Source organism: Cygnus olor, chromosome 7, assembly GCF_009769625.2.
Source record: "Cygnus olor isolate bCygOlo1 chromosome 7, bCygOlo1.pri.v2, whole genome shotgun sequence".
Classification (NCBI taxonomy): Eukaryota; Metazoa; Chordata; class Aves; order Anseriformes; family Anatidae; genus Cygnus; species Cygnus olor.
In genome coordinates, this window is record NC_049175.1 from 23,404,070 (window position 1) to 23,428,724 (window position 24,655).

A 24,655-nucleotide genomic window follows, 5' to 3' on the forward strand; every position below is an offset into this window, starting at 1 on the left:
CGGCGGGAGCGGCGCCGGCCGCCGGGCTGGGTGCGGGTGTCATGGCGGCGGCCGCGGGCGGGGCGGGCGCCGAGCGGCTCGGGGGCCTCGTCCGGGACGCGGCGGGCGGGCAGCAGGACGGCCCCGCCGCCGAGGTGGCGGCAGGTACCGGGACGGGGGCGGCGGGGCCGGGCCGGGCCGCGGGAGGGGTTGAGGGGGTTGGGGGGGGGCTGCGGGCAGGGCCTGGGCCGGGGGCTGGGCCTGGGGCTGGGCCTCAGGGAGCGGGGCGGGGCCGGGGGCCGGGGGCCGGGGGAGGGCGGCCTGGAGCCGGGGGCGAGCCGCGGCCCTGGGGTGGCGGGGGGACGCGGGTGGGGGCAGCCCCGGGGTGCTGAGCAATAGGGGCGGGGGCTGGGGGCCGCGGGTAACGGAGCGGCACCGCAGGGGGGTGCCCGTCGGAGGCTGGGAACCGGCACCTGAGGGGGAAGGGTCGGGGTCTGCGGGGCGCACGGGGGGCGGCAGCAGCACGGGAAGGGGTGCGGGGCGAGGCAGGGCTGTTGGGGGCTGCGGTGGAAGCGGAGCCGCAGGGGCTGTGGGGTCAGGATTTTGTAGGGCCGGTCGAGAGCGTGAGGCGGGACTGAAGGCGCGCGGCTTAGCAGCGGTGCCAGGGCTGGTCTGGATCAGGGGACGGGAGTTCGGGCCGTGGGGGTGGGTGAGCTGACGGGAGCACGAGGCTCGTGCTGCCCTTTCTGTGGGTTCTCCTCTTCCGGCAGGGCTTTAGGCGTTTGGTTTCCTGGGACGATTTTCTTTCCGCTTGGAGCAGCGGTTTGGTGACTTCGTTGCGTTAAGGAATGCGTAGCTGCGGGAGGGTGGCTTTTTAAGGATAAGGCGGCACGTTTGTGTTTGTAGGCAGCGGCTTCGGCACGCTGTGGAAAGGGTTTGAGAGAGCAGGGAAGGGCTCCGTAGGCTGCGTTGCAGAGAGGAGCAGCTCGTAGACCCCTCCCGAGATGCTCGGCTGCGAACTGACCGTTGGTGGAAAATGGAGGGAAATTGGAGGAGATGAAAGGACACTAACCTATGGGACATTGAAGAGACCGCAAAAGAGTTGCACAAAGCCCCTGACGTATTTGCGATGGGGCGGAAAACACAGCGGCAAGGGAAGATAACCTTACAGTTGCCGTTGTCATCCGTGGTCACGTCACAGCAGTGCCCGGAGAAAGCTTTGTCTCCTCAAAGCCACACACAGAGGGGTCCCCAGCTCCCGCCAGCCGTATGGCACTTGTGGCAAACCGACCTTGACAAGCCAGCACCTCGGGCCCCTCTGACCTCGCGCAGAACCGCACATCGGAGAGCATTAGATTGCGTCACGTATACTTGAGCGAAAGGGGAGGTTTGTCTAACCTCGTGGCCCCTGTGCAGGTGTTGGAGGAGGCACAGCGAGCTGCTCGCGTGTGCTGCTGAGCGCTGAGTGACGCGTCGCGTAGGGAGAAGGACCTCGGTGCTGTCACGGGCAGCTCGGGCTGCACAGGTGTCAGAGGAGGCTGAGTTTGCTGGTATTAAAAGGCGGGCGGGGGGAGGGCGCTGTGACAGGGATCCGTCGCACGCTCCCCGTGGGGCGGAATACCGGGCTCAGGTTTTCAGGGAGAGGGGGAGAGAGGAGGAACAGAAAGCGTGCAGAAGTGGTGCCTGGGATGGCGTGTGGAAGGGGAGGGGAGGTGTCAGGGAGGGCACAGGTCCCTGCGAGCCGGCAGGGGTGGCGCCGCTGGGGCTGGCGCGGTCACCTCGTGAGAGGCAAAGCCCTGCGGCCCCCCGCTCCCCGAGACCGGGGCGAGCCCGCTCGCTGCGGCAGAGCGAGGGGCTCCCGACCGCGGGAGCATTAACAGCTGGCTGTGGCCAGATCTCACGCTTCGCTCTTTCCCGTTGAGGTCACGGGCAGCTGTGTGGAGGTGCCGCTTTGAAAACGCGGAGCGGCTCGCTGCTCGGACCTCCTGCGGGCTGGTCGAGGGGAGAGGCGCGAGCAACGCCCCGTGCCACCTGGGGTACAGCTTAGTGGGCTGGGCAGAGCAGCGCCGTGCCTCGTGCCCGAGCACAAGGCACGCGCAGAGCTTTCGCACGGGGCGGTTGTGGGTGGCGGGAGAGGAGAACCTGCCCTTCCCCAGGGCTCCCGTAGGACGCAGCCAGCCCTTTCCAAAGCCTCCCGGGGAGTGACTCTTCCCCCGGTTCAGCTGCAGGAACGCTGAGGCAGGAGGTGAGTGAAGCAACCCGGCCGGGGCGTCTGAGTCAGAGCTGGAAATAGGCTCCAGGAGTCCCGGCGCTGCCTTACTCCCACCACAAAACCATATTTCTCCGTGCCCTCCATCCTGGAGGGAGTTGGTGCAGGTGCTGCTCGGCGCAGGGCTGGGGCAGCCGGGTGTTCAGTAGCGCCGTGCCTAAGGGACGGTCTGGGAGTCCCTGGCTCACTCTCTTTACCTCTTTTCTCCAGGGGTGAAAGACGGAAGCTGGACTGTGCTGCAGCTCGTGGAGGCGCTGGGGTAAGGAGAGCCTTATACGCACTGTACCTCGTGTGAGGGGACTGCGGGGACGCCCCCACAGGGAGGAGAAGCGTGCGTGCTGCCGGCTCGTGCAGGGCAGGCTGGCTTCAGCGCCGCTGGGCAGCAGGCGTGCCGTCTGCTCGCCGCACGGGGCCCCATCGGTGCCCTCGCAGGACAGGGGAGCCATTTGGGGGCGGACGGGGCCGGAGCAGCCCACGAGGCCCTCCCGGCACGGTGGGAAGGTGTCGTGGCAGGCAGCGAGCCCCAGAACGCGTTGCAGCTGAGGCGGCTCCTGCTGGGGACAGCGTGGCCGGGGAGGAGGAGGAGGAATCGGCTCCCCCCTGAGCGCCGTCGGGCAGGGCCGTGCCCGGCGAGCGGCGCCGTTGGGTCGGTAACGCGCTCGCTCGGGGCGTGCCTCCTGCCCGCTCGGGGTCCCCGCTCACAACGGCCCTCTCGGGTTTTCGCCGTGCGTGGGCCAGGTCCTGCTTGGAGAACGCGGATCCTCGGACGCGAGCGCGAGGCATCCAGCTGCTGTCACAGGTCCTGCTCGAGTGTCGCTCCCTGCTCCAGGAGAAGGAGGGTAAGCGCTGCTCTGGGCCCCGCGGTGGCTGCTGGCAGGCTGGGGGCGCTCAGAGCCCGTCCTGCGCTTGGCGAGGGGGCTGCTTTAGCACCGCGGCAACTCCGCGTGTGTCTCTGGAGAGCCAAAGTCCGGCGAGGGCGCGGGGCCTCGCGCCGCAGCCTGTTTGCCACCCTCCCGACGCGACTCGGGTGGCTCCCTCAATGTGCCGGGGCCTGGCAGGGGCCTGGTGCTGCAGCCGGTGCCCCCGGCAGCGTGTGGGTGTTGCGTACCCAGGCGTGCTCAGCGCCACGTGGGAAGCCTCGGGGACGCATCTGCATGTCGAAGTCCCCGGGTGGCGATTCGCTGCAGGAAAGCCGTCGCTCGCAAAGCGAGTCACGCCGCAGCCCTCGGGCTGCCCGGGTTAACGCTGGGGGACCCCTGTCGCCTGGGGAGGAGGGGAGGTCAGCCTGAGGAGGAGAGCGGAGGAGGGGACCGGGGTAGGAGAGGAAGATGCCCCACTCGTGGAGGCAAGGAGAAGGTTTGGCTGCGTTAAAGGCCTCAGGGCGGCTGGTTGGCAGCAGGGAAACCCGGTTAAGCGCTGCCGGGCTTTGAGTTGGACTGGGGGCCTTGCTGGCGGGTGGCTGAACCCACGCCTGCAGGCTGGCAGGAGGGCAGGGGAGTAGTTAGTAGGCGAGGCGGAGGACGGGAAGGGAGGAGTTGGAACGTGCCGGGCTCTGTGTAAGTCTCAGACTGGCGCTGGGCGGGGCAGAGGGAGAACGCGCTCCGAGCTACCGGCGTAGCTGGAGTCAGGTGTGGTGACTGTGACGGCGATGGGTTAGCTCTGCAGGAACAGAAGGAGCTGGTGAGGTTCGGGGGAAGGCCTGGCGGGGTCGGGGGAGCACGCCAGGTTAGAACCAAGTCTCCAGCAGCTGTCACCTCCCCCGGGAGGGGAGCTGCTGCGGCACCGCGGCCAGCCCGTCTCCCTTCGTGGCCCTCCTCACGCAGTTCATTTCTCAGGCGCTGCGTCAGGCTGCCTGCCGGGGGGGTGGCTTTCTGCAGCAGCTGTGGGCGCAGGATGCTGCCGGCCGGCTCTTCCAGTCTGCTTCCTGCTGCCGCTCCCCAGGGCCGGGCTGTGCGGGCGCCCGCGGCCGTGACTCAGGCCCCAGGAACGTGTTGTGGAGCTGAGCGCGGGGGGAGCCGGGGCTCCTGCCCCACCCCGTGACATCCTGCGGCCTCGGCCAAGCGGGCGGCTGCCGCTTCCCTGCCCGTGGCTGCAGCCGCGTGGCTGGACGGGCCGGGGCAAGCGCCTCTCGGGTGGCTGCAGCACCTCCCGAGGCGGGTGCTGCCCCGCTGCGGCCGCTTGTGGGTCCCTCACGGGGAGGGTGACGGTGTCGGCACCCAGGGGGCGCACCCAGCAGTGGCGCTTCATCCCTTTTACCAGCGCGAGACGTTCTCGCTGTTCACCCAGCAGCCTCTTCCGGGGTTAACGCGCGTCGGTGTCTGTTTCTGACAGTGCTGCACCTGGTCCTGTTCTATGAGAACCGGCTGCAAGACCATCACCTCGTGATCCCCTCGGTGCTCCAGGGACTCCGTGCGCTGGTGAGCTTGTGTGCCCCCGGCCCTCAGCACGAGCGTGGCTCCGGGGTGGTGCTGGGGGGGTGCAGCTCCTGGGTGCGAGTTGAAGCAGCGTGCCGGGCAGAGACCAGCTGGGCCACCAGCTCCTGCCCCGCAGCGTCGCCCTGCCTCCTCCTGCTCCTGCTGTGCCCCTCGCAGGGGCGTGGAGAATGCCATGAATTTCTGCCCCGCGCTGGCATTGGGGCAAGGACACCCTGCCTACCCTGGGGGCAGCACGGATGACGGGCGTCCTGTCCTTCCTCCTCTGTGAGGGTGACAAGCTCCCCCCAGGGCAGGAGGGAGCGGGTCCTGCGAGTACAGAGTCATCGTTGCTATTGCTTTTCTCTTCCTGTTCCCAGAGCATGTGTGAGGTACTAGCCCCAGGGCTAGCAGTATCCGTGCTCAAAGCCATCTTCCAGGAGGTGCACGTGCAGGTGAGCAGTGTGATTTCCTTCCTCCTGTTCTCTGTGTGCGTCGGGGGACAGCCTGCCTGCTTTAGGGCCGAGCACCTTCAGCAGCAGCGCAGCGTAGCGCATCCTCCGGCAGCAGCGCGGTGCTCCTGCAGAGCTCAGGCAGCGTGGCTCGCTGCAGCGCGAGAGGCAGAAGGCGGCTGAGACTCCTGTTTGGCCCTTGTCCTTTCCTGCATCAGCCCTAGGGGGATTATTTCCTTTTTTCTGTTCTCCAGGCAGTGTTCAGGTGGCTCCAGCTCCCAAATTCTCCTCCGTCTTAAGACTGTTTATGCTGGAAGGCCTTGGGCAGCATAAGTGGCCCAGGCGTGATTGTGATAGTGTCCATTTAGTGATGGACGCGGTCGCGTTCAGGTGCAGTCGCACAAGCGTGTGCACGCCCTGCATGTGGTACGTGGGACCCGCACGCCACAAAGCAGCAGCTGAGCTGCGGGGGCGCTGCCCGCTTCTCAAGGGCACGCGTGCGCCCCTGGGTGGGGGGTAGCAGTGCTGCCCTGTACGGAGGCTTGTTTTGATTCCTCTGCTCCTCCCTCCAGTCCCTGCTGCAGCTGGACCGCCACACAGTCTACAGCATCATCACCAACTTCATGGTCACCAGGGAGGAAGGTGAGGGCAGATGCCAGAACCGCTCCGGGGCTGTTCGGGCTGGGGACATGGCTTGCTTTCTCCTGCTCCGAGGGCTCTGTGGCACTGCTTGAGGAGAGCTGGACGGGCCGTGGGACTGGGGAAGCTGGGCTGATTTCGTGCTGCGTTGGTGAGGTCTCGTGTCCTGCACCTTCTTTCCGCAGAGCTGAAGGGCCTGGGTGCTGACTTCACCTTTGGCTTCATCCAGGTGATGGATGGGGAGAAGGATCCCCGCAACCTGCTGGTGGCCTTCCAGATCGTGCGCGATCTCATTGCCAAGAACTATGCCCTGGGTGAGCCTGGGCCTGCTTTGCAGAGCCAATCGAGGGACGTAATCGCTTCTCTTTGAACCGTTGGAGGGATGGCTCCTGGGTCCGAGCAGGGCTGGGTTGTCCCTGACGTGATTTAGGAGCAGTAGAGCCGACCCGTCACGGGTGCTGGGCGTAGCTGCTGTGCCTCCCTTGCTCAGCGTCTCTGCTAACACCGTCCTCTCCCCGCAGGTCCCTTTGTGGAGGAGCTGTTTGAAGTGACGTCCTGCTACTTCCCCATTGATTTTACTCCAGTGAGTGAGTCTGCCCCGTGCCATAACCCCTTCCTTCTGGTGTTTTCCCAGGGTCTCATGTCCCCTCCAGGGATTGGGAGGAGAGGATGGGCAAGAGTCTGAGCTGGGCAGTGCTGTGCTGCCAGCTGCGGTACCCAGGCCAGTGCCAAGCTGGCTGTAGAGACTGGCCTTGCTGCTGCCTTGCTGGAGACGAGGTGCCGCAGGCTTGGCTGCTGTTTCACGACCTGCTCTCTGTGCTTCCAGCCCCCCCAACGACCCTCATGGCATCCAGAGAGAAGACCTGATCCTAAGCCTTCGGGCTGTCCTGGCCTCCACGCCCCAGTTTGCTGAGGTAGGTGGCTCCTCGGGTTCCCGAGCACCATGCCTGAGCAGAGGCTGCATTTCCTACTTCTGCAGCTCCCAGGGCAGCTCTGTGGGAAGGGAACAACTGGGAGCAGGAGCCCGTGGGCAGCCCTTGCGTCCTGCCTGTCGCTGGGGCTGGGCGTGGGGAGGGTGGCTCCCTGGGAAGGGGCTGCCTGTTGCATGTCTCTCTCTAGCTCTGCTCTTCCGGCAGAGGACGAGCTTGCAGCCCTGCAGGGCCAGGGACAATGTGGCACGGAGCGGGTTGTCTTAACCGCCTCTTTCTGTAGTTCCTGCTCCCTCTGCTCATCGAGAAGATGGACTCAGACCTGCAAAGTGCCAAGCTCGACTCCCTGCAGACTCTGGTAAGGAGGGATCCCCCACTGCCTTCAGCCCACAGCTGGCCTGTGCCAGCAGTAGCTCCTCTCCTGCGTCTGACAGCCGAAGACTCTCCCTTGCAGAGCCCGGTCCACATTTTCCTGTCTCAGAGTGTCCCTGCTCTGTGTGCTACTGGTCCTGAGTTCTCTCTGATCCTTTCTCCTGGCTCCCTCTTGCAGACTGCCTGTTGTGCCATCTACGGGCAGAAGGAGCTGCAGGAATTCCTCCCCAGCCTCTGGTCATCCCTGCGCAGGGAGGTGAGTACTGCGGGGCCCCTAACAAAGGCAGTCCTCAAGGGCCCCGTATCTCCTCCCAGCCCCCACCAGTGGCCTCGGACGGCCCAGCTGAAAAACAGGGATGGGGGGACAGGCCACCCCTCGGGGCTTGCGGGGCACGTTGTTTGAAGCATGGCTTCCTGCGTGCCGGAGCCTGAGCCCTTCAGCCCCGTGTTGGGAACGTGAAGCCTGCGGCTGGGGTCAGCACTGCGCGTAGCTCATCCCACGGCGTCTCCTGCAGGTGTTCCAGACAGCCAGCGAGAAGGTTGAGGCAGAGTGCCTGACCGCGCTGCACGCCCTCTCCGCCTGCCTCTCCCGCTCCGTGCTCAGCTCAGACGCCGAGGACCTCCTGGACTCCTTCCTTAGCAGCATCCTGCAAGGTAGCTGGCAGGGAGACCTACCCTGCCCTGAGCAGCCAGGCCTGCGGGCACTGCCAGGCCTGCAAGCATCCTCCTAGCCAGAGGAGGTCTGCCCTCGTGTTCTCTTTGAAGCCTGTTCCTTCTCTTTCTGGGTCTCGCACCTAGCATTGGCTTCTGAGGGAATTCTCTCGAGGGAATTGGCTGTAGGAGGGAGGAGAAGAGGGTACAGTAGGAAATGCAAATTGGATCGAGTTGCTTGCCTCGCAGCTGGGACTGGGGAGTCCAGAGCTGTGCTGCGTGCCTGGAACCGGAGGCAGCAGCTCTGCCAAGGAGGCCGCGCTGCAGCTCAGAGCTGTGCCCCAGCAGCGTGTCCCAGCCCAGCTACCAGCTGCGCCCCGCACGCGAGGCAGAGGCAGTCCTGCCGGCGTGGCTGACGCCCGGCCTATCTCAGATTGCAGGCACCATCTGTGCGAGCCCGACATGAAGCTGGTGTGGCCGAGTGCCAAACTCCTGCAGGCAGCAGCGGGCGCCTCCCTCCGCACCTACCACCGCCTCACCCACAGCGTGCTGCCCCTGCTGCTGGAGCAGTACACCAAGCACTCGCAGGTGAGGGACACCCCGGGCGCAGGGGTCACGCGCAGTAGGGCTGAATGCACCCGGTTGCTCTGCCTGGCTCGGTGGGAATAGGGTGGGTGGGCATCAGTTGAAATGGGCGTCCTTCCCTGGCTGTGGGTGGCACCCCCTGTTCACCCTCTGGCCTCCTGGCACTGGGCCGAGACGTAGCTGGGTCCCAGCAGTCACGGTGGGCTGGGTTATGCCTTCGTGTCCCTGCAGAGCAGCCAGAGGAGGACAATCTTGGAAATGCTGCTGGGCTTCCTGGAGCTGCAGCAGAAGTGGGGACGTGTGGAAGAAGGTGAGGCTTGCTGGTCCCCCCGGAGGTACCCACGTAGCCCCGCTGTGTCCCTGGCACTGCCCTCACCTTCCCCTACCCTGACGGAGAACAAAAGCTCATCGACTTGGGCAGCTGCTTGTGCAGCCCACCTGCCTGTGCCAGGGATCCCGCGTGGGTGGGTGGGTGTCAACTGACAGGGAAAAGAGTCTGCCCCGGGAAGAGTCTGTCCAGTGCCATGGGGGTGGCTTTGCTGTGACAGCCGGATGACAACAGTGACTCCGTCTGTGCCTCTGTCTCCAGATGAGAGTGCGCTGCTGTCCCTCCGAGCCCCAGTTTGCTCCGTGGTGTTCTCAGCGTTGACGGACCCCAGTGTGCAGCTGCAGCTGGTTGGGATCAGGGCGCTGACCGTCCTGGGCTCCCTGCAAGGTTGGTGCCGCACTTCTCCTGGGGCGGCAGGGGGTGGTGTCACCCCGTTCTGGGAGCCGTGGTGCACGTGGCTGCTGGGGCACCCTGGCTGGCCGCCTGTGCTGCACGTAGGCACACGGGAGCAGTGGCAGCACTTCTTACCCAGGCCGTGATCTCTAGGGACACTCGGTTTCTCTCTTGCCTGTTCATATTGGGTATCTCCGGAGTCTGCGTACTGCAGCATTGCGAATAGCCTGGACACGGGGGGAGGGTGCTGGCCAGAACGCCAGGATCTTTGCCTTTGGCCAAGGGCACGATTCCTCTGCGGCTCTTGTTCCAGGCTTCCTGTCTCCCTCTGACCTGGAGCTGGTTGTGGATCACCTCATCCGGCTCGCTCTGCACGAGGAGGATTCCCAGAGCAGGTGAGGGCTGCGCTCCAGTCACCCACACTCTGGGAGGAGGAACAGAACTCGTCTTTGCTGCAGAGAGGGGCGGTGGAGGCACGGGTGTAAAAGCAAAGGGTTAAACCAGTAGTTTGTGGTCTGAAAATTAGAAAGTCTGGGCCCGCAGTGCAGGGGGCTCTGCGCTGCTAGCCAGTAGCATGAAAAAGGCAGATTGCTGAGAAATGGTTTTCTGGAGGCACCTTCTGGCCCACACCGTTGCAGGTGGTGTACAAGCAGCTCAGGGTTTGCATTGCTTACGTTACCCCCCTCTGTTCTCTTCCCTCCTGGCAGCGAAGCAGCGATGGAGGCAGCTGGATCTCTGGCCCCCATCTACCCAGAGGTTTTCTCCGGGCGCATGGTGCCCAGGCTCGGGGAGGAGCTGCGGTCAGGTAGGGGTGGTGGTGGGAAGGGAACGACTTCGGGTGTTGGGGTGAAGCCGTGAGGCCGTGCCGCATGGCACAGGTCCATCCATGGCTGGCCTTGTCGTGAAATTCCCAGCACAAGTGCTGCGGTGCTGGCACGGGGAGGGCTGTGTCTGGGGATTGCAGCTGGCATTGCCCTCGAGGAGCTGCCCGGCCGTGCTCTGGGCAGGGAGCCTCGGGCTTGGCTTGGGGTGGTCCTTCCGAGCTTCTGCACCCCATCTGCCCCGGCACAGGCTGGGCCCTGAACGTCCTTGGGCTAGGGAGCCTGGGTGCCACCCTGACGCCCCTCTGAGGTGTGCGTTCCCTTCAGAGCGGGACGAGGAGAGATCCCTGGACCTCCGCTCTCTGCGGCAGCGCTGCCTGCAGGCCCTGGCAGCTGTGTCCACACACACCAGCATCGTGAGGGAGACCGTCCCCGTCCTGCTGCAGCATCTCCGGCAGGTGCAGAAAGGTAACGCAGCGGGCGGCTCTGCACAGCGCGGCCGGGCAGGAGCTGGGTTTCTTGCTCCTGGTGGCTGCCCTGGGGCGCTGCTGGCACCGAGGGGGGGGGCGGGTGCAGCGGCTGCGCGGCGTGACGGTGACCGTGCCCCGCAGGGAGCGAGGCCGGCAGCGCCCGAGAGGTGGTCTCCGCGTGCCAGAGCCTGCACCGCGTGGCCCTGCAGTGCCAGCAGGACGCGGAGGGCTGCTGGTACTTCCACCAGGCGGCGGTGCCCTGTCTGCTGGCCACGGCCGTGCTGGCTGCCATGCAAGGTAGGCGCGGCGCTGGAGCCCCGGCGGGGACGGCGGCGGCTCCCTGGGGCCCTGCAGAGCGCTGCTGCTGCCGCCCGCCGGCAGGCGCGGGCACTGCGGGCCCTGCTGCCCCCTGCCAGAGGCAGAGCTGCGGTGGGCAGCGCCACGTCCCTTTCCTCCTGCCGTCTGCAGAGAGCGCCCACCCGCTCCTGGGCAAGGCGCTGCTGGAGGAGGACGTGCTGGCTGCCATGGTCCCCGTGATCAGCGCTGCCACCACCCACCTCAGCCCTGAGTGAGTAGTGCTGGCGTGGGACACGGGGCAGGCTGCATTCCCCTCTGCTGCTCCACGGGGGAGGTCCTGTGCCTCCGGGGAGTTCTCTGGTGATGCTCCCAGAGCAGCACGTTGCAATGTCTCCTTCCTCCTAGGCTGGCTGCCCAGAGCGTGTCTCACGTGGTGCCCCTCTTCCTGGATGGAGAGGTTTCCTTCCTGCCCCAGAACAGTTTCCCTTGCTCCTTCCAGCCCTTTGCGGTGCGTCGGGCGCTGGGGCTGGGGCACTGAACAGGGGCAGGAAGTGAGGGTGTGGGCACAGGCTGCCAGCAGGGACCGTGGTTGATGTGGGCGCTGTTTTTCCCCCACAGGAGGGGGAGTGCTTGGAGGCACAGAGACGCCTGGTCGCCCTCCTCATGGCCTTCGTTTGCTCCTTGCCTCGCAACGTAAGTTGGTGGGGAGAAGGGTCCTGGTTGAGCACCATCCTGTCCAGATCCACCGCAAGCTCCATGGGCAGAGGAAGGGAGCAGCTACGGACCCAGGCTGTGACACGCTCTGTCTCTCTCTCAGGTGGCAATCCCTCAGCAGGAACGGTTGCTCCGGGAGCTGCTGGCGCTGAGCTGCTCCTGCAACTGCCCCTTCACGGCCACCACGGCCGCCAAGTGCTTCGCGGGGCTGGTGAACAAGCACCCAGCGGGTAAGGGTGCTGGGCAGGGTGTGCGGGTCCCTGCACAGTGATGGCAGGGCAATGGCTCAGCCTGTCCCCTCTGTGTCCCCAGGGCAGCAGCTGGATGAGATCCTGCAGCTTGCAGTGAACAGGATGGAGCCTGGCCTTGCAGAGGGGCCCCGCCGAGTGCAGGCGCTCACCCTGCTGCTCTGGGTAAGGCCTGCCCTGCGCGTGGGAGAGGGCTCCCCCCTCCGAGGGGCAGCGTGGTGCTGACTCTGCTCTGCCTGCACAGGTGACCAAAGCCCTGGTGCTGCGCTACCACCCCCTGAGCTCCCACCTGACGGACAAGGTAGGCAGCAGTGAGGCCGGGTGCTCCTGGAGGAGCCCGCCTGCTCCCCCCGTGCCCCTGGCTGCGGGCACCCCGTCTCAGCGCTCTCTCTCTCGCAGCTGCTGGGCCTGCTGGGCGACGTGGAGCTGGGCCCCGCTGCGGCCGATGGCTTCTCCCTGCTCATGGCCGAGTCCCCGGACGTGCTGCACAAGGGCTGCCACGCCGACGTGCGCATCATGTTCCGCCAGCGCTTCTTCACTGACAACGTGCCCAAGCTGGTGCAGGGCTTCCACGGGGCTGGCCCCGGTGAGAGCTGGCCCCAGCCCCGCCACCCAGTGCCCCCTTACCCCGGGGGTCTGAGCCAGCGTCCTCTCCTTCCTGCCCGTAACCGTCTCTGCCCTCCGCAGACGTGAAGGCCAACTACCTGAAGGGGCTGTCCCACGTGCTCAACCACCTTCCCAAGCCCGTGCTGGTGACAGAGCTACCCACGGTGAGAGCCAGCCCCAGCGGGGGGACCGTGGCAGTGCACAGACCCCACAGCTGGGAGCCGCTCACATCTCCTGTGTCCTCCACCCCCCCCGCAGCTGCTTTCCCTCCTGCTTGAGGCCTTGTCCTGCTCGGACCGCGTGGTGCAGCTCTCCACCCTGAGCTGCCTCCAGCCGCTGCTGCTCGAAGCTCCCCAGATCATGAGCCTTCACGTCGACACGCTGGTCACCAAGTTCCTCAGCCTCACCTCCAGCCCCGCCATGGTGGGTGCACCCCTCTCCTACACGGTGCTCCCCGTTCCTGCGCCCCTGTCCCCTCCGTCCCCTCACCCCTGTCTGTTGCAGGCTGTCCGCATCGCTGCCCTGCGCTGCGCCCACGCGCTCACCAGCCTGCCCACAATAGTGGTAAGTGCTCCTGCAGAGCCCGCTGCCTGCCCCTGCGGGTGTGCGGGGGGCTCCCAGGCCTCCTGGGGGGCACCCAGCACCCCGGCACCCTCACTAAGAGCCGTCTCTCTCCTACAGCTGCTCCCCTACAAGGCCAGAGTGATCCGGGCGCTGGCCAAGCCTTTGGATGACAAGAAGAGGCTGGTGCGGAAGGAGGCGGTAGCAGCACGGGGGGAATGGTAAGCGGGTGCTGCTGGAGCTGGGAAGGAGCTGGGGTGTTGGGGACGTGGCTCAGCACCGTCTCTGTCCCCTCAGGTTCCTGGTGGGGAGCCCGGGCAGGTGAGCGCCCCGCATCCCCCCCCTGTGCTGGCCGACAATCTGACGGGGATGCTGCTGCCCTGCCAAGCCGTGCAACTGACGCCACGGGCACAGCCTCCCTCGGAGCTGGTACTGCCTGGAGCGTGGGGGCCAGCAGACAGCGACACCCCGGCACCCCCCCCCCATCTTCCCCGCGCCCGCAGGAGGGAAGGACTCGTGCTGCTTGTGGCTTGCCTGCAGCCAGGGACAGTGCTGGACAGACTCGCCCTGCGTGAAGGGAGAGGGCAGGCCTGTGCACACGGGTGCGGTGTGCAGCAACCCCTCTGCAAGAGGAATAAACGTCTGTTTTGGTAACGCTGTGAGGGATCTCAGGGCAGCCCGGGCTGGGACTCCAGTGTCCTTCCCAGCCATTGCACAGCTAAAGGTGCTGGGTGCAGGCCCTTACTCCTCTTTACTCACTGGGGAATCACCGGCCTCCCTCTCCTCCCCTGCCCCTAGACTGCTGTGCCCCCCACCACAGAAAAGAGCCCTTAAAAACAAAACAAAAACACATTTATTGGATGGTCTTAAAAAGCCCGCCTGGGGAGCAGGTAAGTCATCGTCTGCCCCCAAGCCTGCTGGAAGCTGAGCTGGGCCCCGGACCCGTGCACGGCGAGGGCGGCACCTCCAGCTACACCAGGGCGCAGCAGCTCTGCCCCTTCCCCCGGGGCCGCCCGCAGCCCCCGAGGTGCCGGAGAGCAGGCGTCCAGGCGCCGACCGAGTGCAAAGAGCTTCCCAGGGCTCTGGCTCCGGCCGGGGTCAGCGGTGCGTGCCAGCACCCGCCTGCCAGCACCCCCGGGGCCGGAACAGAGCCGCGGTGGTGGGTTTGGGTCCCCTCGTGCTCCCCTGCCGGCGGGGAGGGACGTGTCTGCGGCACCCAGGCCTCAGATGGCCAGGAGCGGCTCGCGCACGCAGGGGGGCAGCTCCCAGCTCAGGCCCGTTCCGTGCGGCAGGTGAGGAGAGGGCAGCAGGACGCGGGTGAGCCAGTGCCTGTGGAGAGAGAAAGCTGAGGTCTCGGCACTGGGGAGCGGAGCCGGGGCTGTCAGCAGCAGCGAGGAGCGCGAGCCCGTGTCCCTCGGGTGCCGTGACAGCCTCCCTGCCCGCAGAGGTGGGTGAAAGGGGGGCTGGCAGGGGGCCAGGCGCTGTCCTGCTCACCCCCAGCACCCCCACCCGCTGCTGTGCCACCACCTTCCCACACAGGGGCTTTACCTGGGCACGTCCACGCCCAGAAACACCTTCCAGTTGTCCCAGCTGCCGTAACTGTAGGGGTTTCTGAACACCTGCACGTTAGGGAGATGCACATCAGGTCCGGCTCTGCCCGGCTGGCCCTCCCGCCCCAGGGGCTGCGCTCACCTTGCCTTTCTTTTGCAGTCGCTGCCTCTCCTTCTTGTTGATGTGCCTCTCGATGCTGGTTTCCCCGCGGGTAATGAGGGCAGCGTGCCACAGCGTGAGGGCACCCAGGGCCAAGGCTACTGAGCTGGGAACAGCAAGGCACAGCAGGTTGCACGTAACACCCTCACTAGTGTCAGGGGCTGCGGCTGCCTCCCTGAGTCTCATCCTGTGCCAGGGGCCTGAAATTGCTCCTCCGGAGGCCCAAGAGCCAGCAGGGCAGGGATATCTGTGCTAGAGCGAGGCAGCGTGGCCCAGGGGAGGTGGAGTGCGAGGGCCGGTGCATGGCAGCACTGCAGCGGGCCGCACTCTGCGTCCTGCAGCACCCTCGCGCCCAGCCCGTGCCCCGTTACCTGCACAGGACCCAGAGGTAGACCACGCTCTTGTGGAAGGCTCGCTGGCGGAAGGAGAAGGTGGGCGGCGGGGTCTGGTAGTACGTCTGCGAAAGGACAGAGGAGGTGGGTCACCCCGGCTGCTCGACAGCGCGAAGCCGGGCAGGGACCGCTGTGCCCCTCGCTGACGCGGGGATCAGGCGGCTGGAGAGGGCTGGAGCCAGAACCAACACAACAGCCAGGGCGACGGGGAGGCAGCCCGACAGCCACGAGACAGACGGACACCACCCGAGAGCTGGCACGTGAGTGACGAGCAGGGGGGGGTGGAGGTAGGGGGGCAGGTCACCGCACCGCGCAGCGGTGATGCTGGGGGGGAGAGGCGTACCCGCTGCTGCTTCCCCAGGAGAGCAGGGCCTGAGCAGCACGTGCCAAGCAGCTGCTGCCCGAGGCTGCTGCCGCCACCAGCCAAAGCCCCTGGAAAAGCTCGGTGCGCAGGGAAGCAGGCCCCTAACTGCTGGAGGCAGTGCCTGCAGCAGAGCCGCCCAGCCAGCCCCGGCTCTGTGACCCCGTGAGACAAGCAGGGGGGCTGGTGCCGGCCGCAGGCTGCACCTCGAGAGCAGGACCCAGCCTGCAGGGCAGCTCTGCCCCGCGCTGCCTGGAGCAGCTGGGGAGCAGGGATGTCCCACCTGGTTGGCAGCCACCTGCAGTCTCTCCTTCTCAAGCAGTTTCATTCTCTAGGGGGATGGAAAACAGGGCACCAGTTACATGGCTCGGAGGGGAGGGCTCTTTCCCCTCAAACCTCACCGGACCAGGGCAGCACGGGCCTCGCAGGAGGAGGGAGAAGGGGAGCAAAGTCACTGCGACACCAGGGCTGGTCCAGCCCTGTTCTGCAAGCTCAGCCCGGGGAGCCCAGGCAGCCTCTGAGCACGCTAGCGCTTCCTCTCCTGGGGCAGAGCAGGGGCTCTGGTCGCCCGCCTGCTCACCTCGATGGCTGCGTAGGCGTCCCGGAACATGTCCCAGCCGCTGATGCTGCAGTAGATGCAGCCCATGGTCATGAAGAGGCAGAAGGAGAAGAAGTAGCGGTGGTTGTAGTGTCCCACGCAGTTATTCAGCCAGGCTGCCTCCGGGGTTAAAGGTCTGTAACTGTTACAGGTCGCAAGTCCAAACCCGCCCCGCGGGGATCAGGACCCCTGGCCAGGCTCCCAGCACCCTTCCTTCCCCGTGCCGGGGGACTCGGGAGAGAAGAGGGGCAGGGAGAGGAGGAGGAAGCAGGGCTGGCTCCCCGGGAGGGCGCCGCTGGGTAGTACTGCGGAAGGATACGGCAGTGGTGGTCCATCTTCAGCACGCACCTGGGAGGGAGGAGAGCAGCACAACTGTCAGCACCAACGCAAGCACCGCGTCTGGGAAGGGGCAGCCAGCCCCCCCCCGGCCCCTCACGCTGTGCTAGAGACGGGCGAGAAGCCAGCAGAGCAGAGGGGAAGGGGCTCAGCCCTCCCAGCGCGTGGCAGGGAAGGAGAGGTGTCCTGTCCCGGGCAGCGAGGGAGCCCTACCTGTTGCAGATGCTGCAGTGGTGGGTGCGAGCCGGCTTGGGGGCAATGCATTTCCTGCAGATGGAGACGCCTGTGAGATCGTTCTTGGCCTGCACACAGGTCAGAAGAGGGGATGTGCACCCGAGCCCCACGCTGTCCCCTGCTCCTCGCGTTCCGCGCCTCCCCTGCCTCCCCTCCCAGCGCTGCCCAGCCTGGAGGAGCCCTCAGGGTGCTCGAGGCGCTCCCAGGGCTCGGCTGTAGCCGGTGCCAGCACCCAGCTGCCTGTCGGTGCCCACCTGCGGAGGGTGCCCAGGCGAGGTGGTGATGGCCTTGTAGTAGTGGAAGACGATCATGATGAGGTTCCAGTGCCCGTAGGTGAGGTGCCAGCAGATCCAGGCAGGCGTGTACGTCTGCAGGATGAGGGGCAGCAGGCAGATGTACACGATGGCCACGATGGAGCTCGTCAGCCCGATCACCAGCGCCACGAACACCTACGGGAAAGGGGTCTGGGTCAGCAGAGCGGGCAGCGTCTGCCCCGTGCTGCTCAGGAGAGACAGAACGCAGGCGCAGGGCAAAAAGCAGAACCCGCGCCGCGGCCCCTGCCCCTTCTTTCCTGGAGCAGCGCAGCTCACGCCCGGCCCTGAGCCCCGTCTGCCCCAGCAGCGCCCCGCCAGCCCCCTCCCGCGCTCACCACGCCGAACCAGCGGGTGACGTGGTCCACCAGCCAGTAGACCGGCTCGAAGAGGGAGTCGAGCACCACGTCGCTGTTGGTGAAGGAGTTGTAGAGCAGGGAGCGGAGGCAGAGGCGCCCGTAGTGCCAGAGCTGCCACCCCTGCCGCACCAGCTTGAAGCGCCGCCGCCGGCCCAGCCGCAGGCACTTGAGGAGCAGGCGCATCACCGCGGCGAACATCCGCTGCCGGCTCCTCATCCCTGCCGCGCCGCGCCTGCCGGGGAGAGGCTCGGCGTGGGCAGGACGTCCTCTTACCCTCTGGCCCGGCTGTCCCTCGGGGTGGGCGTCCCCTCCTGGGTGCGCCGACGCCACCGGTGCAGCTCTGCAGGACGCGGGGCCGGGCCCTCCTCTGTCCCGCGCAGAGCAGCAGCAGCAGGGGGAGCTGAGCCCCAGCTCCACGAGGCCAGGCTGTGAGGCTGCGTGGGCGTGCAGTGGGGGGACGCGGGTCCCCCAGCCCTCCACGCCTGACCTCAGGCGCTCCCTGGTCCCATCTCATCTTTCCCGGAGGAGAGGGGGCCGGGGAGCGACACGGAGAGTCTGACTCGGAGGAAACCAGAGACGGCGCGGGCACCCGGGGTGCTGGGCCCGTTCCAGGGCAGGGGTGCGCCAGGGCTGCTCGCAGAGCGGGGTGATCCCAGCCCCAGCCCCAGCCCCAGCCCGTCCCGACTGGCTCGGGAAGGGGGGAGCCCCCACAAGACACGTGCCCCCTCCTCACCCCCGGAAGGCAGCACCTGCACGCTGCTTCCCTTCGCTTCAACCTCCGGACCAAGCTGCAGAGGCCAACCCACGCTTGTCCCAACCTCACGGCCCCGCTCCAAGAACCCCAGTGTAACTGGGATAAGGGCAGCGAAGGAGAGCCCCTGGCGAGGCGAGGCCGCACGGGCAGCAGGGGCGCGCGCAGCCAAGCGCTCGCCTTCCCGCTGAGCCCCTCGTCCCACTCAGGAGCCGTGCCGCAGCCAGGAGGAACCCGAGCCGGCCCAGAAACGAGGCAAACGATCTGCTGGGTCGGGGCCCCCAGGCTCCGCGCGGGCACAGCCATCAATATTAACCAGCGCGGCCGCCCCGGGGTCCTGCCAAGGCACGCTCCGAGCCGGGGCCGAGCGCTCGTCCACAGCGCTGCACCACAGAGCGTGCTTGGCGGCAGCCCCCAGCACACCCCAGCCCCAAAACCATCTCCGTCAGCTGTGCCTGTGCCCCATGAGCGGTGTGGGGCTGGACACGAGGACGGCACCCCACGCACAGCTCCTACCCAGGTTTCCGCGTCTCCTGTACCCTGATCAGGGATATGCAAACCCCAGCGCCGAGCTCCCGTTTCCCCTTAGCCCCTCCAAGGGCGTTTCTCTGAAACCTCAGGCGAGAAGCGGATTAACAACTTCGGTCTGGGCAGGCTTTGGGTGGCACCAACCCACACGTCCTCAGCGCGGGAAGACGCAACGCTGCGGCCAGCAGCTGGGGGTCAGCCCCATGGGGACGCCCAGCACCTCTCTGCCACGCCGGCTCCCCCCTTCCCGAGAGCACCAGGCTCGCAGCCGAGGGGGATTCCCTCCCTGACAGACGGCAGCAGGCGGGCAGGGAGCCCGCAGGGGGTGAGCAGCTGACCGGGGACAGGGCGGCGTCCCCCTGCAGCCAGCGCAGCGCCCCGGCGGGGCACCCAGCACGACGGGGCCGCCTGCCCGCGGCCTCCAGCGCAGCCAGGACCTCGGGCAGGCCCCCGCTGCCGCCAAGGGGGCACCTGAGAGCGGCCGGACCCCTGCCAGCCCCCGGCCTCCCCCAGCCCAGCACCACGGGGCACCCCCAGCCCTATGGGTCCCCCAGCCCCCATTGCCCCCCCAGCTCCCCTAGCCCCATGGGGACCCCCAACACCCACGGGGACCCCCAGCACCCACAGCCCCATGGGTCTCTCAGCGCCCCGGGTCCCATGGGGCCTCCCCAGGGCCCCATCCCCATGGGTCTCCAGCACCCATGGCCCCCCCAGCTCCCCCAGCCCCACGGGCACTCAGCACCCATGGGCCCCCCAGCACCCACGGCCCCATGGGGCTCCCAGCACCCTCAGCCCCACGCCCCCCGCCAGCACCCCCACCCCACGGGCACTCAGCACCCATGGGCCCCCCAGCACCCACGGCCCCATGGGGCTCCCAGCACCCTCAGCCCCGCGCCCCCCCCCCAGCACCCCCAGCCCCACGGGCACTCAGCACCCTTGGGCCCCCCCAGCACCCATGGGCCCCCCAGCGCCATCGCCCCCGCCCCCCCCAGGTCCCCAGCCCCCCCCCCCGCCGCGGCCGCCCACCTGCCGCCCTCTCCCCGCCGCCCGCCGCCGCCGCCGCCGCCATGCCCGGCTCCCCGCCGCCCTCACGGCCCCGCGGCGGCGCCTGCGCGCCGCGCCGGCCGGTGAAGCGCCATCTTCCCCGGCCGAACTACAACTCCCAGCGGGCGGCGCGCTCCCCCTTCCCTCCCCGCCCGGAGCGCAACCAATAGCCGCGCCGCTTTCATCTCCGTCCCTTACTAACAGCCAATAGCGCGGGGGGGAGGGGGGGCGCTTTTGTGCGGGCAAGATGGCGCCGCCGGCGGCTCGGTACTGCGTGCCGGGGGAGCGGCTGTGCAGCGCGGCGGAGGCGGCGGCGGGCAGCGGCACCTACACGCGGCACGGCTCCGTCTTCTCGGCGCTGGCCGGCTGCCTGCGGCGGGGGGGCGAGGACGGCGGGGTGAGCCGCCGGGGGGGGGGGGGCGTGAGGGGACGGAGGGGGAGGACGCCGCGCTGAGCCCCGCCGTGCCCCGCAGGTGCCCGTGGTGTCGGTGCTGAGGGACGCCGAGGCCCAGCTGCTGCCCGACGTGGGCGTCGTGGTCACCTGCAAGGTGCGGCCGGGAGCCGGCGGGGTCCCGCAGGGCCCGCATCGCTCGGGGGGGGGGGGGGGGGAGGAGGAGGAGGAGGAGGAGGAGGGAAGGAGGGAGGGAGGGAGGGAGGGAGGGAGGGAGGGAGGGCGGTGGGGTGGTGGGGGGGGGGCTGCTGCCCGCCCGCCCCGGGGGGCTGCTGGGCGCTCTGCCTTCCGGAAACTTCTCTGAGGAAGGAGGACGCTGGGTGAGCGCCCCGCCTCCGCTGCGACGGCTTCGGCTGCCAGGAGGACGCAGGCGGAGCGTGGGGCGCGAGATGCCGGCACGCGCCCTGCGGCGTCCCTGCCCTGGAGCCCGGGCGCCGAGGAAGGAGCCCTGGGAAGGAGCACCAGGACCGGAGCACGCCGCCTGTGCCGGCGCCGACCCCCCGCCCCTCTTCCCGGCAGGTTTGCAGCATCAACTCGCGCTTCGCCAAGGTGCACATCCTCTACGTCGGCTCCACGCCGCTCAAATCCACTTTCCGCGGCACCATACGGTAAGGAAAGGGCTGGGCGTGCGACTGCCCGCCGGCCAAAGGGGTGTCCTGGCCTGCCCCGCCTGGCCCCGGCCAGCTGGGGGAAGTTTGCTGCCTTGGCACTTGGCAGGAGCTGTGCTCCAGCTGCTGGGACGTGTCCAGCGGGTGCTGGATGGTGTCCAGGGAGGCTGGGGCAGCTCCTGCCACGGGGTGAGGGGGGAGAGAGACCTGCTTGGTATTAGATTCCTGTGCCTCCTTTTCCAGGAGAGAAGATATTCGAGCCACCGAGAAAGATAAGGTCAGCAAGGCACTGCTGGGAACTGAGCCGCCTCCGCTCCGGCGCCCTGTTGGCAGGGGCGCTCGTCCTGCCACGGGCCCTGGGGTGGCTGCCGCTGACCAGCGCCCTCACACGCTGTGCGTTCGCGTCCGCTCTGTCCCACGCAGGTCGAAGTTTACAAGAGTTTCCGCCCGGGTGACATAGTCCTGGCCAAAGTCGTATCCTTTCCCCTCGGGACGACAGTGGGGGACGGAGGGTCTGTGCAGGGAGACCTTTCCCTTAACCCGCCTCCGCCCAGATCTCCCTGGGGGACGCGCAGTCCAACTACCTGCTGAGCACGGCGGAGAACGAGCTGGGCGTGGTGGTGGCTCGCAGCGAGGCAGGTAGGGACGGGCGGCCCTGCGTGAGGAGCAGCTGATGCAGCTCGGGGAGCGAACGGCCTCCTCCCTGCCTCGTCCTGCTGAGCCTCGCGTGCCGTGGGAGGAGGCCTGGGGCTGCTGGGGGTGGGAAAGGAGGGAGGGAACCAGCAGGGAGGGAACCAGCCCCCTGACGGGGGATGTCCGCAGGGGTGCAGATGGTGCCCATCAGCTGGTGCGAGATGCAGTGCCCCCAGACGCACACCAAGGAGTTCCGCAAGGTGGCCCGCGTGCAGCCGCAGTTCCTGCAGACCTAGCAGCCCCCTCGCCCACCGGCCTGCACCCCCAGGAGCTGCGGGGACCCTGGGGTCTGTGGGGCCAGAGGGGGCTCCTCCAGGCAGCTCCGGGCGTGAGAGGCTGGGACGGCAGGGTGGGTTTTATGTTTCTGCTGTAGGTAATAAATCCTTTTTTGAGAGCTCTGTGCTCCGCTCGGTTATTGCCCGGAGGAATTGCTCTGGCTGCCTGTAGCCCCGCCGGTCCGGCTGCTGCAGCGGAGCTGTTTGAGGGGGCCGTTTCCCACAGGGGTGCAGGCGCGAGGAGATGTCTGTTAACCAGCCTGTGGCTGGGGAAGGGGGAAGCACCAAGCGGCTTTGAGGTCCCTGGTAACCAGCGCAGGCCGCAGCTGGTCTCACCCTGCGTTATCACCTCAGGCCACGCGTGCCCCGCGTGCCTCTGGGGCCCAGGGAGCGCCCCACCCCGAGCCAGTGAAGCCCGGCTGAGCGGCGGTGAATCACTCCCTCCCTCCCTCCTGCCGTGATTGCAGAGCCGTGGCTTCGCTCCCCGGAGCCCAAGCACCTTCTGCAGCTGCAAGTCACCAGCACCTGCCGCACCGCGGACACGTGGTAGAGCCGGAAAGGAGGCGGGGGGCAAGGCAGGAGCCCCACGCGGCCCGGGCGCACGTGGCGCAGCGTTAGCAGGAATCACCACCAGCTCCTTATTGCATATTAATCTTTTATTGAACTGGAACAAGACAGCTGCTACTGTTGGACAGTTACAATGACCCAGTGCGAGGCCAGGCTCACTACACCAGCGGCGGGGGAGGCCACAGTGACGGTGCCAAGTACACGGTTGCGGGATGGGGCTCAACGGCATCTACGCCCCCACCACGAGGCAGCGGGGCTAGGGTTGGCTTTGGCCGTGGGAAGCGCGCGGCGGACACAAACTTCCAGACAACACGCTCCCTCCTTTGTCCAAAGGCAATAAATTAAAGCATGGGCTGGTGGAGCTAGGTCCAGGTTCGCGAGTACCACCGCTGGGTGCCGCACCACACAGGAGCACGGTGGGGCACGCGCCACAAAACCACCCTGGCAGTATCTAAGCAAACCGGTCTTCACGCCACGCTCCCACAAGGGGAGAGGGCACCCATCCCGGTCACCGCCCGCGCCGCGCTCCCCCCACCGCTCCTGTCGGGCCCCGGGAATAACTAAATCAAGCAACAGAACTACAGTAACAGTGACAAGAACTGCTGGGGAAGCAAAGCAGAGAAGCCGGGCACGGCAAGGAATTGCGCAGAGCATCCCCCGAGGGCTGGGAAGAGAACGCAGAGGGGTGCAGTCGCTGCCTGGCAGAGCGAGGGCTCCCTTTCACACCAGACCCCCGTGCACGCAGCCCCTCGCCCCCGGGCTCCCAGGCTGCCTGCAGAGGGAAGCCTGGTCCAAAGGGAAGGGGCCAAGTCCTGGGGAGCTGCTCCCCGCTCCAGCTCTGCAGCTCCAAGTTCCTACGGCTGTGGGGTGTGCACAGAGGGGTGGGGACAGAGGGGGGACAACTCTACTAACTCGCTAGCCTGCGCGCCTGCCCTCACTTCTTGACCTTGCCCTGAGCGGCCACAGCCTCCATGGCCTTGCGCACCGTCTCCTCGTCCCCCAGGAACTGCATGGGCTTGATGGGCTTCAGGTTCTTGTCCAGCTCGTAGACGATCGGGATGCCGGTGGGCAGGTTCAGCTCCATGATGGCCTCCTCCGACATGCCTGCAAACACAGGGGCCGGTCACCCGCGGGGAGTGCAAGGGAGAGCCCCGCTCGCACAGAGCTGGGGCCGTGGGGCACCCCGAGCTGCCCTACCTTCCAGGTGTTTGACGATCCCCCGCAGGCTGTTGCCGTGGGCTGCGATGAGGACTCGCTTGCCCTCTTTGATCTGCGGGACGATTTCCTCGTTCCAGAAGGGCAGAGCCCGGGCGATGGTGTCCTTCAGGCTCTCGCACGTGGGCAGCTGGTCCTCCGTCAGGTCAGCGTAGCGCCGGTCCTGCAGAAACACCGCGCTCACACCACGGCCCTGCACTCCCAGCCGCCGCTGTGCACCGGCGAGGAGCAACACCAGGGGCAGAGCAGCGCGGGGTGGCGGCACCAGGGCCTTCGTTCAGCAGCTCTTGGCTCAAGGACGTGCTCTGCACGCACAGAGCTGGCTTGCAGCTACACGCCCATGAGAAAGCACCTTTGGGATCTGCCTCCAGACTGCACTCAGCTACCGGCCCTGCCGGGGGGCAGCAGCACGACACTCGCCGCAGCCTCTCTGCCCAGAGCAAGCAGCAAAGCGCAGATCGCGGGGCTAATAATTAACAGCTCCCCTCGACTCCGTGCCGTGCCCAGGGGTTCGTCCTCCCCGGGGAGAGGGCAGCTGCTCACCTTGCTGATGGTGCTGTAGAAGGGGTGGTCCGACTGCATGGGCGGCGGGGGGATGTCGTAGGAGCGCCTCCAGATCTTCACCTGCGCCTCGCCGTGCTTGGCGGCCGTCTCGGCCTTGTTGAGGCCGGTGAGCGCCCCGTAGTGCCGCTCGTTGAGGCGCCACGTCCGCACCACGGGCAGCCACATCTGGTCGATGGCGTCCAGCACGGTCCACAGGGTGCGGATGGCCCGCTTCTGCACCGACGTGAAGCAGATGTCGAACTCATAGCCGGCGTCTGCAACGGCACCGGGGGGGCGGCTGCTTAACGGGGGGGCGGGGGGGGGGGAACCGGGCACCGGGCCGGTGCGGCGGCGTTGTGTAACGGGAAGGGCCGGGGGGGGGGGCAGCGGGAAGGACCACGAGGGGGGGAAGGGGACCAAGGGGGGGGACACCGGAGACCGGGGGGGGATACCGGGGACGGGGAGGGGACACCGGGGACATACCGGGGACGGGGGGGGTGGTAGCGGGGACATACCGAGGACGGGGGGGGGGGGACACAACGGGGACATACCGGGGCCGGGACACCGGGGCCCTGCCCACCGCCCCGAGATGGTGCGCGGCCGGCTGAGCCCAGCACGGAGCGGCCCCCACGGGCCCCGTTACCGGCACCGTATTCGGGGGGGGGTGTGGGGGCAAGGCCCCGCCGTTACCGGTCCCCGCCGTTACCTCGCAGCGCCTCCCCGCCGCGCCTCGCCTCCTGCTGGCCGGCGGGGCTGAGGTCGGCGTCGTACCAGCCGCTGAAGCGGTTCTCCAGGTTCCAGGCGCTCTCGCCGTGCCGCACGAGCACCAGCCGGTACGCCGCCATGCCGCCGCCGGGCCCGCTCCTTCCCCCGCCGCCGCCCGCCCGCGACTGCCCCGCGCCGCCCCGCCCCGCCCCGGGCAGTGCCCCGCGCGCATGCGCGGCCCGGCGCGGC

At 67.6% G+C, this 24,655-nt stretch overlaps 4 protein-coding genes across 10 annotated transcripts; 2 read left to right on the top strand and 2 right to left on the bottom strand.

The window, feature by feature from the left end:
- Positions 1-15: 15 nt before the first annotated feature.
- Positions 16-13,379, top strand: MMS19 (MMS19 homolog, cytosolic iron-sulfur assembly component). 5 transcript variants are annotated; one of them, XM_040563035.1, is made up of 31 exons: positions 16-144; positions 2,459-2,507; positions 2,987-3,087; positions 4,580-4,665; positions 5,040-5,114; positions 5,684-5,753; positions 5,936-6,064; positions 6,272-6,333; positions 6,578-6,664; positions 6,963-7,037; positions 7,230-7,307; positions 7,567-7,705; positions 8,136-8,290; positions 8,519-8,597; positions 8,877-9,002; positions 9,322-9,403; positions 9,716-9,813; positions 10,157-10,297; positions 10,441-10,596; positions 10,768-10,867; positions 11,002-11,104; positions 11,215-11,289; positions 11,414-11,540; positions 11,623-11,723; positions 11,803-11,859; positions 11,958-12,144; positions 12,246-12,328; positions 12,423-12,587; positions 12,669-12,728; positions 12,846-12,946; positions 13,023-13,379. In XM_040563035.1, the coding sequence occupies exons 1-31, from the start codon at positions 42-44 to the stop codon at positions 13,048-13,050; spliced, it is 3,078 nt and encodes a 1,025-aa protein (XP_040418969.1). In that variant the 5' UTR covers positions 16-41; the 3' UTR covers positions 13,051-13,379. The 5 variants fall into 5 exon arrangements, with proteins under 5 accessions (XP_040418969.1, XP_040418967.1, XP_040418972.1 ...); XM_040563033.1 differs by having other exon boundaries at positions 10,441-10,867; XM_040563038.1 differs by lacking the exon at positions 5,936-6,064.
- Positions 13,380-13,564: 185 nt separating this feature from the next.
- On the bottom strand, positions 13,565-17,288 carry ZDHHC16 (zinc finger DHHC-type palmitoyltransferase 16). Of its 2 annotated transcripts, XM_040563047.1 has the most exons (10): positions 17,006-17,288; positions 16,611-16,805; positions 16,336-16,424; positions 16,106-16,134; positions 15,769-15,902; positions 15,472-15,519; positions 14,807-14,892; positions 14,418-14,541; positions 14,274-14,344; positions 13,565-14,054 (listed from the first exon to the last, which is right to left on the bottom strand). In XM_040563047.1, the coding sequence occupies exons 1-10, from the start codon at positions 17,240-17,242 to the stop codon at positions 13,949-13,951; spliced, it is 1,119 nt and encodes a 372-aa protein (XP_040418981.1). In that variant the 5' UTR covers positions 17,243-17,288; the 3' UTR covers positions 13,565-13,948. The 2 variants fall into 2 exon arrangements, with proteins under 2 accessions (XP_040418981.1, XP_040418982.1); XM_040563048.1 differs by lacking the exon at positions 15,472-15,519.
- Positions 17,289-19,567: 2,279 nt separating this feature from the next.
- On the top strand, positions 19,568-21,495 carry EXOSC1 (exosome component 1). Of its 2 annotated transcripts, XM_040563052.1 has the most exons (7): positions 19,569-19,746; positions 19,823-19,897; positions 20,320-20,408; positions 20,652-20,685; positions 20,832-20,882; positions 20,963-21,047; positions 21,231-21,495. In XM_040563052.1, exons 1-7 carry the CDS (start codon positions 19,597-19,599, stop codon positions 21,335-21,337), a joined length of 591 nt encoding a protein of 196 aa, XP_040418986.1. In that variant the 5' UTR covers positions 19,569-19,596; the 3' UTR covers positions 21,338-21,495. The 2 variants fall into 2 exon arrangements, with proteins under 2 accessions (XP_040418987.1, XP_040418986.1); XM_040563053.1 differs by lacking the exon at positions 19,823-19,897 and having other exon boundaries at positions 19,568-19,746.
- A 522-nt stretch (positions 21,496-22,017) lies between these two features.
- Positions 22,018-24,614, bottom strand: PGAM1 (phosphoglycerate mutase 1). Its single transcript, XM_040563049.1, has 4 exons — positions 24,408-24,614; positions 23,702-23,976; positions 23,141-23,321; positions 22,018-23,047 (listed from the first exon to the last, which is right to left on the bottom strand). The coding sequence occupies exons 1-4, from the start codon at positions 24,544-24,546 to the stop codon at positions 22,878-22,880; spliced, it is 765 nt and encodes a 254-aa protein (XP_040418983.1). The 5' UTR covers positions 24,547-24,614; the 3' UTR covers positions 22,018-22,877.
- Between the last annotated feature and the right edge of the window lie 41 nt (positions 24,615-24,655).